At 52.8% G+C, this 16,742-nt stretch overlaps 1 protein-coding gene across 2 annotated transcripts in view; it reads right to left on the reverse strand.

Annotated features, from left to right (window-relative positions):
• Positions 1–16,742, reverse strand: part of NADSYN1 (NAD synthetase 1) — a 30,472-nt gene that overhangs the window by 9,443 nt on the left and 4,287 nt on the right. For both annotated transcript variants that reach the window (XM_043972795.1, XM_043972794.1), the window contains exons 3-15: positions 15,281–15,397; positions 13,852–13,905; positions 13,098–13,187; positions 11,246–11,297; positions 10,250–10,338; positions 9,998–10,115; positions 9,107–9,238; positions 8,527–8,601; positions 8,163–8,287; positions 6,842–6,890; positions 4,253–4,355; positions 2,162–2,330; positions 542–677 (exon numbers count right to left, since the gene is read on the reverse strand). In XM_043972795.1, the coding sequence (XP_043828730.1) occupies positions 542–677; positions 2,162–2,330; positions 4,253–4,355; positions 6,842–6,890; positions 8,163–8,287; positions 8,527–8,601; positions 9,107–9,238; positions 9,998–10,115; positions 10,250–10,338; positions 11,246–11,297; positions 13,098–13,187; positions 13,852–13,905; positions 15,281–15,397 (1,309 nt within the window). The remainder of the gene's footprint in view (positions 1–541; positions 678–2,161; positions 2,331–4,252; positions 4,356–6,841; positions 6,891–8,162; positions 8,288–8,526; positions 8,602–9,106; positions 9,239–9,997; positions 10,116–10,249; positions 10,339–11,245; positions 11,298–13,097; positions 13,188–13,851; positions 13,906–15,280; positions 15,398–16,742) is intronic.

Below are 16,742 nucleotides of genomic sequence, written 5' to 3' on the forward strand. Positions count from 1 at the left end.
GGAGGGATGTGTCTGGGAGCCACCTCAGCACGGCCTCCCTCTTTCACACCAAAACACACAGTAAATAGGAATGTAACATCAGCCAACAGATTGGTAACTGTGATAATTAACTGTTATTATTGCTAATGACGGCAACAAACAGCAACTGATTTTAACAGGGTGCTTTGAAATTTACAAAGCATTTCATGGACCTCACATCACCTGAACCCCCTAAGCGATCCAACAAGTCTCCATGAACCCCCTGTTGCGTGCGGGTGTCATCACCCCATTTCACAGAGGAAGAAACTGAGGTTCAGACATGCCCATGGTCACACAGCTCCATGTGAGGACCAGAACCAGTCAGAACGTGCTGACTCTGAGAATGACCAGAACTGCCCCTTAGGAAGCCCGGGGTGGGGCGGGGGATCCATCAGACCCTGTCTGGAGCATCATGGGGCCTCTGGCCACACTGGTGGCCCTACGGGAAGAGCCCCGGAAGCTGCCAACAGCCCCCTTTTCTCAGAGCCGCCGCCCCCCCCCCACCCAACCAGGCAGGACCCACCTGCACATTCTGCATGGCCAGATCCTCACGGCTGCTTCCTCCGTGGACCAAGAATTGTGGCATCTTCCCGGTCACTATGCGGAAGATCTCGACGATGGCTTTGACGACCCCGTCAATGTTGAGGTTGATGTGGTAACTGCAGGGGAGGGGGCCGCGTCCGTGAGTGCTTACCGAGAGCTGACAGATGGACCCCCGGCACCGGGGCCCAGGACAGAGAGGGAGGCAAAGGGCTCCTTCCACCCCCAAAGGCAGCGCACACAGAGCCTGCGCCAGTCCTCCCATCTCCTGGAGACCTCCTCAGGACCAAAGGGACGGTGCTGCAAGGCACCAGCTCTGGGCAGCAGAGAAACATCACTGGCCTGGGGCCTTCTGTGCACCCGGGAGGCGAGAAAGGAGGCAAGGGTCTCACCCCAGAAATGAGGCCAAAAAGTTATTTCTAACACATTCACACAGACTCAGACACACACACACTGTGTACACATACACAAACACAGACACACTCACAGACACACACTCATGACACACATGCAGCACATACACTCACACTATGTATACACACACACTCACAAACATATACACTCACACAGACATGCACGCAGAATAGACACACACACTATGAACACACACTCACTCACACAGACACACACATACACATATGCAGCACATACACACACTATGTACACAAACAGACATGAACACACACACACTATGAACACACACACTCACACAGACACACACATACACATATGCAGCACATACACACACTATGTACACACACAGACACACATGCTTACAGACACGCACTCAGCACATACACACATACTATGAACACACACTCACACACCCCTGCCTAGCAGCAGAGCCTTGGTACCATGGAGTCCAAGGACCAGTATGGAAGGATCCTCTCACACCCAAGCAATAGCACCACCACAATTGGACCCAAAGAGCTGGGGGGGGGAGTCAAAACTGTTGCCTTCCCTCACCCCCCCCACCCCAACCCAACAGAAGCCCAGATATCCTCCGGCTGGCCGAGGGTCCTGGGCCTCAGGCCCCCAGGGGAGCCCCGAGAGCAGAAGGAGCTTGGCCAGGGTCCCTCGGGTGCTCCATCGGGCACTCACAGCACGGGAAGGAAGCTGAGAAAATCAAAACTAAAGAAACGTCCAAAGACACTGGGGAAAAGGCTCAGAAGGAAATGAAGCCGGAATGCCAAGATGATGGGCAGGAGGAGAGAGGGGTCAAAATGCAAAGTGGGGCGGGGAACCCCAAAGACCCCTGAGGACAGGCAGCAGCCGCCTCTGTGTGCAGGAAAGCCGCTAAACATGAGCAGAAAACCGAAAAGCCTCTCGCTGACCAAGCCGGGCCAGGGCATCACCCCCCGGGCAGGAAATGCAGGAAACAAGATTCATCTTCTGGTTCCAAACCCCAAACTGTGGTTGTTTTAGAGGAGGAAACTGAGGCCAGACAGCCCACTGGGCTCAGCCTTAGCCAGCCCCACGTCAGGGGAAATCAATCAGCGCCCTGGGAGCCCGGATGAATCCCTGCAGGCCAGCGCTCCCCCGGAACCAGAGGAGGGTCTGAAAAAACAGCTCCCGCTCAAGGGCCACCCCCCAACACACACACCTTCCGATCTGCTCGGCCAGCTCCTTGGCCCTGTTGTAAGTGTCCTGGGAGGAATTCTGCGTGGCCATGTAGCACGTGGTCAGCAACTGGCTGCACAGCTTCTGGGGGTCCTGGGGGACGACGTCGTCGCGGTTCAAGATCCTTTGGATATCAACTAACACCTCCTTATCTGAAAGCAGGCCAGACGGAAGTGGGGTTCAGCCACTGTCACACACGCACAGCCAGTCACAGGATCACACACAATCACCACCCCCCCATCGCATGACCACAAACACCATCACACGATCACAATCACACACACTCATGCAAGCACATGATCACAGAGGCATCACAAATTCACACTCATAATATACTTACACACACACACACACACACACACACACAGCCCGTCACAGGATCACACACAATCACCCCCCCCATCGCATGACCACAAACACCATCACATGATCACAATCACACACACTCATGCAAGCACATGATCACAGAGGCATCACAAATTCACACTCATAATATACTTACACACACACACACAGCCCATCACAGGATCACACACAATCACACCCCCCCCCATCGCATGACCACAAACACCATCACGTGATCACAATCACACACTCATGCAAGCACATGATCACAGAGGCATCACAAATTCACACTCATAATATACTTACACATACACACACACACACAGCCCGTCACAGGATCACACACAATCATACCCCCCCCCCATCGCATGACTACAAACACCATCACACGATCACAATCACACACACTCATGCAAGCACATGATCACAGAGGCATCACAAATTCACACTCATAATATACTTACACACACACACACACACACACACACACACACACACACACACACACAGAGTGGATGCAGTCTCCTCCTCAGCCACAACCAAGGTGAGTGGGGTCCCCCCAGGTTCCTGAACGCTCTGCCAAGGGACTGATACCAGCACTTGCAAAGCTTGGGGGACCTGGAGTTTGGCTCCAGGGGTGGACAGGGGGTGACATGGGCAGGCTCATTGCAAGTCAGCCCCACCCAGGTAATGGGCAGCTAAGGGAGCAGTGACCAGAGCTGGACCTGGAGTGAGGAAGATGCTTCTTTAGCCATATGACCCTGGGCAAGTGACTTCCTCTGCCTGCCTCTGTTTCCTCTGCTGTAAAGCGGGGGCAATGATGGCATCTGCCTCACTTGGCATAGGGTCGGGCACACAGCGGGTGCTGCCCGAGGGCCAGCTATTACCACTGTTACCATGACTATTTCAGCCTTAGTGCCCCCTCTCGGTCACGGTGAGGCTGCCACTGACAGAGCGAGTGCCCACAGGGGTCAGGTTTGAACCGTTCGAGGTCCTGCATCCCTGTTGACTGCAGCTTTCTTGGACGTTCAAGAAGGGATAGAGCAGTCTTCAACCACTTATGAAGCACCTACTGTGGGCCAGGCACTGAGGAAGCAGAGATAACAAAGGCCCTCAGCCCTCCGAGAGCTTACGGCAGGCCAGGGGTTTGATCTGGGCCTCGGTGAGTTGGCAGAAAAAGAGAAGTGAGCTATCTGGGGAGGAAACGCAGCAGCAGCGGGTGCCAAGAACAGGTTTCAGTGAGGAGGCTCTCGGCAGAGAAGACAGCAGGGAGTACAAAGGCCCAGAAGTGAACGGCTGATATGAATTATATGAAGGCGTGCAGAGCACTTTACATATGGGAGTCTTGGCCATTACAATAGCCCTGTGTCGTTGTTCAGGCTTGTCTGACTCTGTGACCCACTTTGGGGTTTTCTTGGCAAAGATACTGGAGTGGTTGGCCATTTCCTTTTCCAGCTCACTTTACAGATGAGGAAACTAAGTTAAACAGGGTGAAGTGACTTGCCCAGAGTCACACAGCTAGGAAGTGTCTGAGGCTGGATTCGAACTCAGGTCTTCCTGACTTCAGGCCCAGGGCTCTGTGCACTATGGTGCCCCCTAGCTGCCCTAGCAATAACTCTGTGCACTGGGTACTATTATCACTCCCAGTTTAGAGTCCCCAGGGCAGAATCGAGTATACCCACCTCCCTAGGAGAGGCCCCAGGAGAGTCCGGGCATCCCCACCACTTACTTCCATTACTCACGGCTTGGCAGACCAGGCGGCACATGGAGTACACCAAGCAGGCGACTGCAGAGCTGTCCAGTCCCCCGCTAAGGGGCAGGAAAAACCCAGCCTTGAAAGAGCAAATCGAAGAAGAGCGTGAGGAAGCACGCCGAGGCAAACACACTTCCTTCAGTTGAAGGGCATATGGACATCAGAAGCCCCATCCACCGCTAACTGTCTCAGTGGCCTCAAAACAGCAGTCCCAAAAGGACACAGGCATTCGGTATAACAAGCCTCTGCCCCACCCCCATGGCTCATAATGATCTTTGGAGGGTCAAGGAGAATGGAGGAGGTGCTATGAGCCTGGAGAAGGGCACATTCCCTGATTTTCAAAAAAGGAAGAGACTGGCATTGCACACTCTAGGCACGCATGTAAGTGTCACTTCAATTCCTGGCAAATTTCAAGAATATATTCTACTATTATTTTAAAGATTTTTTATTTCATTAAGTATTCTCCAGTTATAGGTAAAAAAAATTATTCTTTTTTTAAAAATTTGAGTTCTAAAGACTCTTCCTCTCTTCCTACTTTCCCCTCTTTGAGAAGGCAAGCAATTTGACATTGATTATGCATGTGAAGTCATGCAAAACATATTTCCATATTGGTCATGTTGTAAAAGAAAACACACACATACACAAAGCCAAATAAATAAAGAAAATGAAAAAAAGTCTGCTCTGATCCGCATTCAGATGCTAACAGTTCTTTCTCTGAAGGAGGATAGCATTTTTCATCACTAATCCTTTGGAATTGTCTTGGATCATTGTATTGCTGGGAATAACTAAGCCATTCACAATTGACCGTTGTTATAATATTGCTATTACTGAGTATGATGTTCTCTTGGTTCTGTTCACTTCACTTTGCATCAGTTCATATAAGTTTCCCCAGATTTTTCAGAAAGCATCTTGCTCCACATTTATTTATTTATTTTTTTGGTGAGACAATTGGGGTTAAGTGACTTGCCCAGGGTCACACAGCTAATAAGTGTTAAATGTCTGAGGTCAGATTTGAACTCAGGTCCTCCTGACTCCAGGGCTGGTGCTCTATCCACTGTGCCACCTAGCTCTTTGCTCCACATTTCTTATAGCACAATAGTATTCCATCAAAATCACATACCACAACTTATTCAGTCATTCCCCAATGGATGGACATTCCCTCCATTTCCAATTCCTTGCCACCACAAAAAGAACTGTTATCAATACAAATAGGTCCTTTTCCCTTGCATCTCTTTGAGATGGAGACCTAACAGCACCACTGCTGGGTCAGAGGGCATGCTGATTTATAGCCCTGTGGGTGTGTAGAGAGCATACTCTATTAGAAGGATGGGTAGTGAACGTGCAGAAAAGGAAGCAGTGATTACAGACAGACAGCATGACACCAGCAAGACCAGTGGACTGCAGGTTCACCTCATCTCCTTCCTTAGTGGGAGAAGTGCACTGAAGAATTCTTTCAAGACAGTTTTGGAGCCGTCTTCAGGAAGGCACATGACGAATGTCTCTCGCCGTTCTTTTGGACAAGACAGAGGAGCAGAAGCGTCGGGATAAGGGTCAGATGTGAGGCAGCAAAGCAGTCTGTGTTATCCTTGGGAGGCAGGAGACCTGGGCTCAACTCTCCTCGGAGACCCTGGGGCAAGTCAGCATTTTGGAGCCTCGTGGGGATAATGATCTTTTCTCTAAAGAAGACTGCTGTGCCAGGTTCCAGATGACATAATTCCCATGAAAAAGAGCCGGGGATTTGGGCATAGGTGCTGTTGTTGTTTGGTCTTCCAGCCGCGTCTGATTCTTCTTGGCAAGGATACTGGAGTGGTTTGCCATTTCCTTCTCCAGTGCAATAAGGCAAACGGAGGTAAGTGACTTGCCCAGGGTCACACAGCTAGGAAGGCCAGATTTGAACTCAGGTCTACTAGGCCACTGAGCCACCGAGATGCCTCTGAAGGTGGGTTTTAGCAGATTCCAAGCTCAACATGAGGCAGGAAAGTCAACTAAACCTAATACCCGGCGGCTTTTGGAGAGGCTGATGCTGGTCAGCCTGACTCAGGACAGGTGTGATGGCAGTTCTGTGGTTCGGTTCTGGATACCATCTTTGAGGAAAGATGAAGCCAGGTGCGAGGTCACTCAGAAGACAATGACTGAGACGGCGAGAGAATGGGAGAACCTGCCCTCAGAGAATCAGCTGATGAAATGAAGGGGTTAATCCTGAAGAAAAGGCTGGGGGGTGGGGGGTGGCACAGAGCAGTCTTGAAGAGCTGCCTCAGGGAGGAAGGAGCAGGGAGGAGTGCACCCCAAGGAGGGCAGGCTGTCCGGAGAGGCCTTGGCATCCCTTCCAGTAGAAGCGCAGCAGCTCCCACATGGGGTCAGGGGGTTCTGGCCCAGGTCTTGATGGGGCCCCAGGTTCCTTTTGGCGCACAGATTCTGAGAGATGATCTGGCAGAGGCCCCACAGGGAGCCCGTGGGGGCAGATAAGCCAGCCTCCAGTACCCAACAGAAGCGCAGGTAATGTCACCCATTTCTGAGGTGTTTTATGGTCCCCCCCACAAACACAGAGGAACCCAGACATCTCACCTGTTGACTACGCCGCAAGTAATCCCAGAGCCAACACGCAGGGCCAAGGCTGCCAAGGAAGCAGAAAGAAAGGGTTAAGACAAGCTCTGTATGTGCATGCACCCCCAAGAACCCCCATACATCTGGAGGGGCTTACGGGCACCAAGCAGAATCAGCCACAGAGGACTAGGGGGCTCACTTTTCAAAAGACTTGTCGTCTCTGCCCCAGACACCAGCCCATTAGACAACAAACCCCAAAGGCTTGTTCATATGCCTGGTGTGATGCACCTGGGTTCCAAGAAACATCCATCCATCCATGTTTCTAGTGTATCATCAATATATCTATTATACACCTATCATCTATCTAGTTACCTATTAATCACCTCTGTATCTATTACCTATCCATCCATTCATCTATTTGTCATTTATATATACATTATCTATCCATCCATTTTTCTATTATCCTTCTATCATCTATCGGTTATCAATTTTTCTCTCATCTATGACCTGTCCATCCATCCATCACATGTCCATCATCTATTGATCTATAAACACCTCTGTACCTATCACCTCTCCACACACCCATCTATGTACATGCATAGATATCTATCTCCTTACCATCTAGCTAGCCCCATCCCAAAGATGAGGCAGCCAAGGGGGACTTGTCCAGGATTGTACAACTGCTGAACATCATGGAGGGGAGCAGGGATTCACACCCACATCTCTCCTAGCTCCAGGTTCAGGACGCCCCTTATACGCCCGTGCCTCACACGCCGCCCCCCACAGTCCTCTCCACTTCCATCATCAGGCCCCACACTGCTCCAGTGACCTCCGCACAGAATCCTGGGGCCTGGGGCTGAGTTTGTGCAGGGGCCTATCTGTGCCCTGTGCCCTGTGCCCTGACATCCGACAAATAAATGCCTTAGTTTAATGGAGAGTGGAGGTGCCCTTCAAGACTTGACACTTGAGCTGAACCAACCCAGCGTGAACTCTCAGTGATCACACCCTCAGCCCCAGGGGGAGTGCAGGGACCACCACTCCCCTTTAACAGATGAGCAGAAGGGGGAGGAGTCAGGAGAATGTCAGGGACGAGGCTCCGAGCCTTGGATGAGGGCCCCCAGGTCAGGCCTTACGGAGCAGAGACTGCCCCCCTCAGCCAAGGCCACCTCACGTGACAAGCCTGAGTCAGGCCAGACGATTCGGGTCCAAGACCTCCCGGGCCAGCCTTTAGACACCAACACGAGGAGGCAGGTGCTATGTGTCCTGGGCGTTGCCAGCCTGGGCCCCCCTGACCGTGCGGGGCGGGGCCCAAAGCCCAGCTCTGGGGGATCACATGACTTACCTGATCTCCTCCCCCAGGCTGTGGAAGTGCCACTGGAAGGGCTCCGAGGTGGAGACCAGAACGTCATCATGGCACGAGAGCGCAAAGTCGACCTTGATGCGGGGGTAGGGAACCACTTTGCTGGCCTGGCGGGGGAGACGAGACGTGGGGCACTCTCGTGGGTGAGGGGGCTCAGAGAGAGACCCGCAAGTGCCCCCGGCCCTGAGGATGACTCTCCAGCCCTCCCACTGGACAGATAAGGAGACCGCACCCAACAGGGGAGGTGACCGGCGTGAGGTCAGCAGCTCCGCAGGAGTGGAGCCAGGCCACGCAGACCAGTTCTGGGGCATGCCCTGAGCAGACCGCGCCCAACAAAAACACGCACCATCAAGTTACGAGAAGAGATCTCGGCTCGGAAGGTCCGGATGTCCTCCAAATCAACGGTGGCCGTGAGGACCTCCTGGGCGAGGGAGGAAAGGGCATGGGTTCTACCCACTACGCAGCGGCGGTGGCACCACGGCGGCGGGCTTTCCTAACACAAACCCCACAGGAGTTCCCCCTACTCGGCAGATGAGGAGAAGGGCCAGGAGGCCTGAGTCACAACCAGGGGCCGGGCCAGCCTGAGCCCTGGCTAGAGGAGAGGGAAGGGTCTACACTGGCTGCAGGTGAGCGGCTGGGGGCATTCTGGTGCCCACCACAGCTCTGGCATTTGTCTTGGACACTTTAGAGTTAACTGGGTAGGTGCTGGTTTGACCCAAGAAAATCTAAGCTTGCTGAGGGCCATTTCCTCTCTGCATTCCCAGTACCCAGGCGGTGCTTAATAAATGCTTGCCGCCCCCTCCTATGATGCTATGTGCTGCTAAACTGAGGCAGGGAACAAATGACCGAGGTACTGAAGCCTGCTTCCCTGACCTTGACCCTGCAGGGGTGAGGAGGGAGGCTCTCTACGCGCTCTGGCGCCTCACCACTTCATCCAGGGAAAACTGCGCTCCTTGGGCGACGGTGCTGCCGTTCACGGAGATCATGGAGCAGCCGTCGTAGTAGAGTCGGTCACCGGCACAGCCCTTCTGGTTGGCCAGGAGATAGATGCCACCATTCTGGAGGAGAGAAGCGCCCAGGCTGCTTCCAGGGCCGCCAAACAGACCCCAGACCAGGCACGGATGCCCCAGAGAAGAGCCGCCCTTGGGCGAGTCGGCCCTTCTCTGAGCGGGGCAAGGCCAGGACTCCTGCTGGCACAGAAGGCAGCCCTGGAGCAGCACCCAGCAGGCAGCGCTGCCCAGCGCTGAGGGTGCAATTTCACAGCCGCAGGATGAACTGGTGTCACCAGCAGGTGAGGGGCTCTTTCTGTGGATCAGCCACTTATTCACAGGACAGGGGCTCACAAAAGCCTTCGGGGCTTCCGCCAAGAAAATCGACTTTTCTTGGGAAAGATGATTTCCCAGAATCCTCTGAAGCAGCTGACCCTGTGGCCCCCTAGAACTCTCCTTCCCAACAGCCCAGCCCGTGTGTGCAGGGAAGGTGACAATCAGACACCTCAAAAAACCCCAGGGGCCAGCCCATCACCGTCCAAATTCCAGCAGCCCTGGGAGGAAAGTGGGAGAAAAAGGGCCACCCTCCCTTTGCAGATGAGAAATAACTCAATCATCCCCAAGACAAGAGACCCTATGGGGGCAGCTAGGTGGCTCAGTGGATAAAGTACCAGCCCTGAATTCAGGAGGACCTGAGTTCAAATCCCATCTCAGACACTTGACACTAGCTGGCAAGTCACTTAACCCTCATTGCCCAGCAAAAAACAAAAACAAAAACAAAACAAGAGACTCTCTAAGCAGACACTAGAACTTTGTGGACACACCTACCTTTATGGTGGCCAGGTTCACCAGCTCCACTCTGGTGTGGGCCTTCCGCAGCACGTGGTGACTCCCTGAGGAATTGGTGAAGATTTCCACTCCATCCAGGCCCATATCAATGTGTGGGCTAAAGAAGAGTGGGCAGACCACTGAGTGGGCAGGCGCCTCTGCCCTGCATCTCCCTCCCTCCCAGGCATTCTCTCTTACTCCTCTGGGAGGGAAGTATGGAAGGCGGGCCCAAGGCCAGGGCCCAGAGATTACCTGTGGGGTGTCCACAGCTCCTCGCAGATCTCAGTGCCGATGCAGGTGTCTTTGGTTGCCAGCACCAGATCCCCGAAAGGAACCAGCTCCTGTATGCAGAAGGAAAACACTGATTGGGGGGGCCGCCCCTTTGAGGAAGCAGTGCCAGTCTAGGACCATCTTCCCCAGCCCTGCTGAGCTCCCATGGATGCCATGGAGAGGGCTGGCACCTCCTGGGGATCCTGTTGCCCACTCCTGGGCTTTGGGGACAATGCTGGAGGCATCTCTGACAACGTGAAGACCCTCCAAGGTGGAGGCACTCACCAGAGCTCCCCCAATGAGTAAGCAGCAGAGCAAAACCAGAACATCTATAAATCTAGAAAACTAGACATCTCTTCCCCAGCCCCACACTCAACAACTACCTGGCATCTTCTACCCCAAGCACCTTTCTGAGACAAGGCACTATAGAGGAGATACCAACCTGCCCTGGCAAAGGGACGTCCCCCCAGGGAGGTCCCCGGCTCCTGCTACTACAACCTGCCAAGAAAACTACCAGAAGGGAACACCAGCCACAGCCCCGTGAGAAAGAGGGCGGCAACGAGTATTCCCATTCGGCAGATGAGGAAACTGAGGGGAAGCAGGCAGGAGATGGACTCTACTGGGGGACAGAAAGAACGCTTGACGTGGAGCCGGGAGGCGCAAGTTTGGGTTCATCTGAGACCTCCACTCGCACCCACAGCCCAGCTTTGCTCCTCTGTGAAAAGGCAGCAAAGCCAGAATGCCCCAACTCAGCCTGGGCTCTTGAGACTCCCCTTCTGCCCCGCGCTCAACAGCCCCCCATCCCGGGGGCTGTGCATCCCACAGGGATAAGTGGGGAATCCCCCACTGGAGCCTTCCGGGCAGAGGGCGTACCACCAGATCACCCTCAGACCACCAGGCTCGTCCACACTGCCCCCTTCCCCCGTGGTCCCCCAAAATACAGAGCCCGAGAGCCAGCTCGTTGGCCCTGGGGCTCACTTGTTTGGTCAGCTCCTGAATCATCCGTGGGAGAAAATGGTCCTCAGATTTCCTTGGAAGGAGAGAAAAGAGTCTTAGGAGAGGGAGGCCAAAAAAGGAAGCTGTTTTTCCCCAAACCGAACCAGCCACTTTTAATTCAGCATTTGTCTTGAACACACACACACACACACACACACACACACGGGAAACAATGTCCTTCATCCAGAACTGCCACTGGGGGGGCCTCTCGGGCCACTGGAATTGGGGGAGGGAGGGGTTGCCCTGTGTCACTGCAGCGATGCTTATTGTCACACTGGGAGGGCTTGTATTTCTGGCTTGAGGGAGGTGGGAAGGGGAGGGGAAGAGAGACTCTGAGTGTGCTGACAAACTAGGGGAGAAGAAGCAGAAATGGTTTGGCTCAGCAGTTCTTTAAAAAACTAAACTTAAGGGGCAGCTAGGTGGTGCAGTGGATAGAGCACCGGCCCTGGATTCAGGAGGACCTGAGTTCAAATCCGGCCTCAGACCCTTGACACTTACTAGCTGTGTGACCCTAGGCAAGTCACTTAACCCTCATTGCCCCCCAAAAAAAGAAAAAAAGAAAGAAAGAAAAACTAAACTTAATCAAGAGAGTGCTGGAGGCGCTATGAAAGGACAGGTGCACTGATACATTGTTGGTGGAGCTGTGCAATAGTCCACCTGTTACAGAGTTCAGATAGGGATTAGGCCAGGAAAGGGACTAAACCGTCTGTAGCCTGAAGTTCAGAAGGTCAAAGATAGAAATAAAGGTCAAATACATACTGAAGCAGTCCCGGCAACAAATAACTAGGAACAAAGTTGGTGCCTATGCATTGGAGAATGGTGGGAAAAAACCTATGGCGTGTGAATGTAATGGTCTATCACAGGATGATCGGATGCAGAACCAGGAGTATGCCCAACGAGTCAGTCCCTGAGCCATGAAGATCCCAGAGAGAAATCATGACATAGACCAGAAGGGTGGGAGCCTACTAGGGCTGAGGAGGGCATACACTGTCCGAGGCAGTCGCTGGACGGCATGTTCTTGCTTAATATTTTTCTTTGTCACAAGAGAAAGAACAATCTGATTCACGGGGGGTGGGGAGGTGGTGGCAGAAAGGGACTCAAAGACAAAAGGCACCAACAAGCTGTCCTTTTAAAAACAAACAGCAAATGGTTTTTAAATGCAGAGCTTTCCACAGTCACAGGAGCAGTGCTGCCCTCAAGGGGCAGGGGCAGGGGAAGGGTCACAGGGGCCAGCTGCTGACAGCTCCAAGGGAGGTGTCAAAGGCTCCTCTTTGGGAGCCACAGACCAGGAGTGGAAGAAAAGGGAGAGCAGCGGAAGCCCCAGGCCCTGAGTGGGAATCCTGACTGCCACTTATTACTGGAGGGCCCTGGACAAGTCACTCAACTTGGCTTATAAAGTGGGCTCGGATGAGACTACAGAGATTCCTCCCAGCCCCAGTTCTGAGAAAGAAGAGCTTCCTTGGGCTGGAGCAATCAGGGTGGGCTCCCTGGAAGAGGTCAGTGAGGCAGCCATGCATTGCATGGACTACTAGTGGCCCAAAGACAGAACGGAACACAGCCCCCCTCCTGTGGGGCTTAGTGGAGGAGACAGAAGCAGGATCTGGAGGTGGGAGGTGCCTGTGAGACCACCAAGCCCAAGGCCTCAGGTTAGGGATGTGACGCTCCCAGAGTCCCAGGGTCAGAGATGCCAGGACACTGGGCAGAGACAGGGCCCATAGAAGCCTGGCTCTCAGGGAGCCCTGAAGACCAGGCACAGGGCACGGGGACACAGGGGCTGAGGTGCCTCCTGAACACTCCAGGTGGGAAGGAAGCACAGCAAGGAGCCAGAGCTTACCGGCTCTTTTGCCACGGAGCAAACCAGCGCATCTCCTGGTAGTTCCCTTCATTGGCCAAGACCATTTTGGGGCGAATCAGAAGGATTTTTCTACAAAGGAGAGACGGACAGTGGCTTGTGGTCAGCTTCTGAAAGGATGAGGGAGGCTGAGGCCACCTTGCTACAAGGGTCTCAGATGAGAAGACCAGCGACCGACACCAGTCCCTAAAGGGCGGCCAAGGGGGAGCCCTGAGCTGACCGTCGGTCAGCTGCTGGCCGCCACCGCCCCCTCCTTTTTCTAACCCACTGAGAGTCCAGGTCACACAGGATGACAGAGCTCCCTGCCTGGCTAGTTAGCTGACCCGAGGCCCCACCAAGAATCTCCTATGTTCTCACCCAAAGAGGAGGCACAGAGGGTGGGCTGCCCCCCAGGTGACCAAAGACAGCTGCAAGCTCCACGCCGTGGCTAAGACCCAGACCTATCACCTTCCCTTCCTCTTCATAGACCTCAGAACCCCCCTAGCAGGTGGGGCTCAGACCCACCAAAAGACTCCACGCCAACGTGGTCAGTCCTCAAGCACCCCCACCCACCCAAGGCTGAGGATGTGAGCCTGGGAAACACCAAACAGCAGCGCCCCAATGCTCCAATCTGTCTGCTGGACAGTCGGCCGCTTCCCAGGCCCAAAGCCACGGACCAAGAAAATGATTTCTTTCTTACCACGCAGCCATGGGAAAATGGAAACATGGGGTGCCCAACACAACGTCCCCAGCCTACCCATTGAGAAAGATCACTCTGCAGTTGTAGCGAACGTTGCGGTGCATCACAGGCCTGGAGGAATAAAAATGAGACGAGTCTGGTCAGGGCCGTCTCTGGAAAACCATCACACCCCCTTGGCGTTGAAAAGCAACATCCAGTTAAAAAAACAAAAAAGAAAAACCTCCCTGTGGACATAACTTTTTCTTCCCAGCTGTTTCTAAATCAATTTTTAAAAAAGAGGGTTGGAAGGGGCAGCCAAGTGGCACAGTGGATAGAGCACTGGCCCTGGAGTCAGGAGGACCTGAGTTCAGATCCCGCCTCAGACACTTGACCCTTACTAGCAGTGTGACCCTGGGCAAGTCACTTAACCCTCATTGTCCTGCCCACCCCCCCAAATCATCTAGATATTTGTTGTTTCTGCTCAGTGGTGTACAACTCTTTATAACCCCCTTTGGGGTTTTCTTGACAAAGATACCAGGATAGTCTGCCATTGCCTTCTCCAGCTCATTTTATAGATAAGGAATTAAGGCAAACAGGGGGAAGTGACTTGCCAAGGGTCACACAGCTAGGCAGTGTTTGAGGCCAGATTTGAACTCACAAAAATGAGTCTTCTTGACTTCAGGCCGAGTATTCGGTCCATTGTACCCCTGAGCTACTCTCCATCTAGGTATACTCCAATTCCAAAAGGGTCTGCTCAAGACATCATCAGGCAAGACTTTCAAAATGCCTGCAGTCAGGAAGTGGTGCCTCCATCCTCTTGATACAATTTTAACTCAAAGTATTTCTTTCTGAGCTTGAGAAATAGAGAACCATTCACTGTACAGTGACAGGCTCTCATTCGGCATAGTCGATATCACTACAAAGTGGCTTCTTTATCTTGTCATCTGCTAGAAGGGGGAGGATGAATCAGGGTGGAAGGAGAGTGGACAGAATTGCCCCTCCTGACTTCTGTAACACCAATAATGTTCAAGTGCAGTGGTCTCTGTTGGAGCCATCGTGCAGAAACATCACAAAATGAAGTGAACTATTACCCCCCAAATGAGTGTGTGGGGCAAGATGGGAGGCTTTTCACCATTTTATTGGCCACAGATCCCTTGGGTAGCCAGTCTGAGGAAGCCTAGAGACCTGTTCTCAGAATAAGGATTTTAAATTCATCACGAAGAAAACCAGTTTTATCTCTGAGGGCCACTCTCGCCGTGCTTCTCTGTTAGGCCAGACTCTCTCAGAGGCAGTAGAAAGCAAGGAGATGTTACCATGACTTCCAGGGGAACCACAGCACCCTCCACATCTCGGACAAGCTTGGAGTGGCCCCATGTCCAAGAGCCCCTCAGCTAGCCCAGTGCCCAGAAGGATGTGGCATTCTGCCATCTGTTCCACCCACTGCCCCCTTGGATGCAGGATTTACCCCACCCCCACTGCCCCCAGGTACCCCAGTGCCAATACTTACATCCCAACATCACAGATGATGTTTTGGGCGACCGGAGCCACCAGAAGCTGGGCCAAAACTTGGTACGAATGCAAAATGGTGTCGGATTCAAAGTAGTGATCCCAACAGCCATAGCCACTGCAGGGAGAAAAGACCAGGCAGTCAGGAGATGCCCTCCGCACCCAGAAAAAGACCCGCAGGACCCGAATGCAGAGTGAACCGCGCCGTCTTTACTTTTGTTGTTTTTCTTTTTTGAGTTTCCCCTTGTGCCCTGATTCTTCTTTCACAGCAGGAGGAATGCAGAAGTTTGCTTAATGGGATTGTACACGTAGAGCCTATAGCAGATTGCTTTCTGTCTGGGGGAGGAGGGAGGGAAGGAGAAAAATTTGGAACTCACAATCTTAGAAAAACGAATGTTGAAAACTATCTTTACATGTAACTGGAAAAAAGAAATACTATTAAGATTTAAAAATAAATAAACAAGGGGGCAGCTAGGGGGCGCTGCAGTGGATAAAGCACCAGCCCTGGATTCAGGAGGACCTGAGTTCAAATCCGGCTTCAGACACTTGACACTTACTAGCTGTGTGACCCCGATCAAGTCACTTAACCCCCATTGCCTAAAAAAAACAAAACAAAAAAAAATAAAATAAAAATAAACAAAAGACCCATCAGAGAAGCCAGGGACAGACAGGTTGGAGCAGGGCCCTGAGAGCTGGGCAGCCATAAAGACCAAACCCTCAGCCTGAGGGTCTCAGGGACCCCACGGGAGACAGCTGTCACCTCTGGGAGGGAGGGGCCGAGCTGCCCTATCCCTCCAATGAATTGGCCACAAGCACAAGCAGAAAGAAATGAGGTCCTTCCTTCAAGTCCCCGACGAGGACAGGGTGGGAGTGATAACACTTGTGGAAAGGAGGGAGGGGACCCAGCAAATTCAAGGGTGGAAGGTTAGACAGAGGGGATATTTTTAATTTTAATTATTTTTAAATTTCCTTTCAGTTCCAAATTTTCTTCCTCTCTCTAACCCTCCCCCAGACGCTGAGAAGGCCGAGGGACCTTAGAGACTACATAGCGCTTAGGACCATCTCTCCTGGGGTCTCCCCTATTAGAACTGGGTCTCAGGGTTCTAGATGGAACTCGGACCCAGCACAGTCTTCGCACAGAGGAAGTCCTTAATAAATGTTTACTCCATTATTCAGAAAGTCCTTGCTTTAAGGTTTGCAAAGAGCTTTACAAGTATTATTAGCCCATCAGATTCTCCCAAGGGGGCAAAGGGGAGACACTACTGTTATTCTCATTTTACAGATGAGGAAACTGAGGCAAGCAGAGGTTAAGAGACTTGCCCCCGGGGGGAGGGGGGCGATCCCGCATGCCAGGAACCTCCCTCTCCTCACCTCTGCCTCCCAGAGTCCTTATTCTTCCTTCAAGGCTCGCCTCAGTCTCAGGTGGTTCTCCTCCAAGAGGCCTTTCTTCCCCAACCATCCAC

This window comes from Dromiciops gliroides, chromosome 6 (genome assembly GCF_019393635.1).
Source record: "Dromiciops gliroides isolate mDroGli1 chromosome 6, mDroGli1.pri, whole genome shotgun sequence".
Taxonomy (NCBI): domain Eukaryota; kingdom Metazoa; phylum Chordata; class Mammalia; order Microbiotheria; family Microbiotheriidae; genus Dromiciops; species Dromiciops gliroides.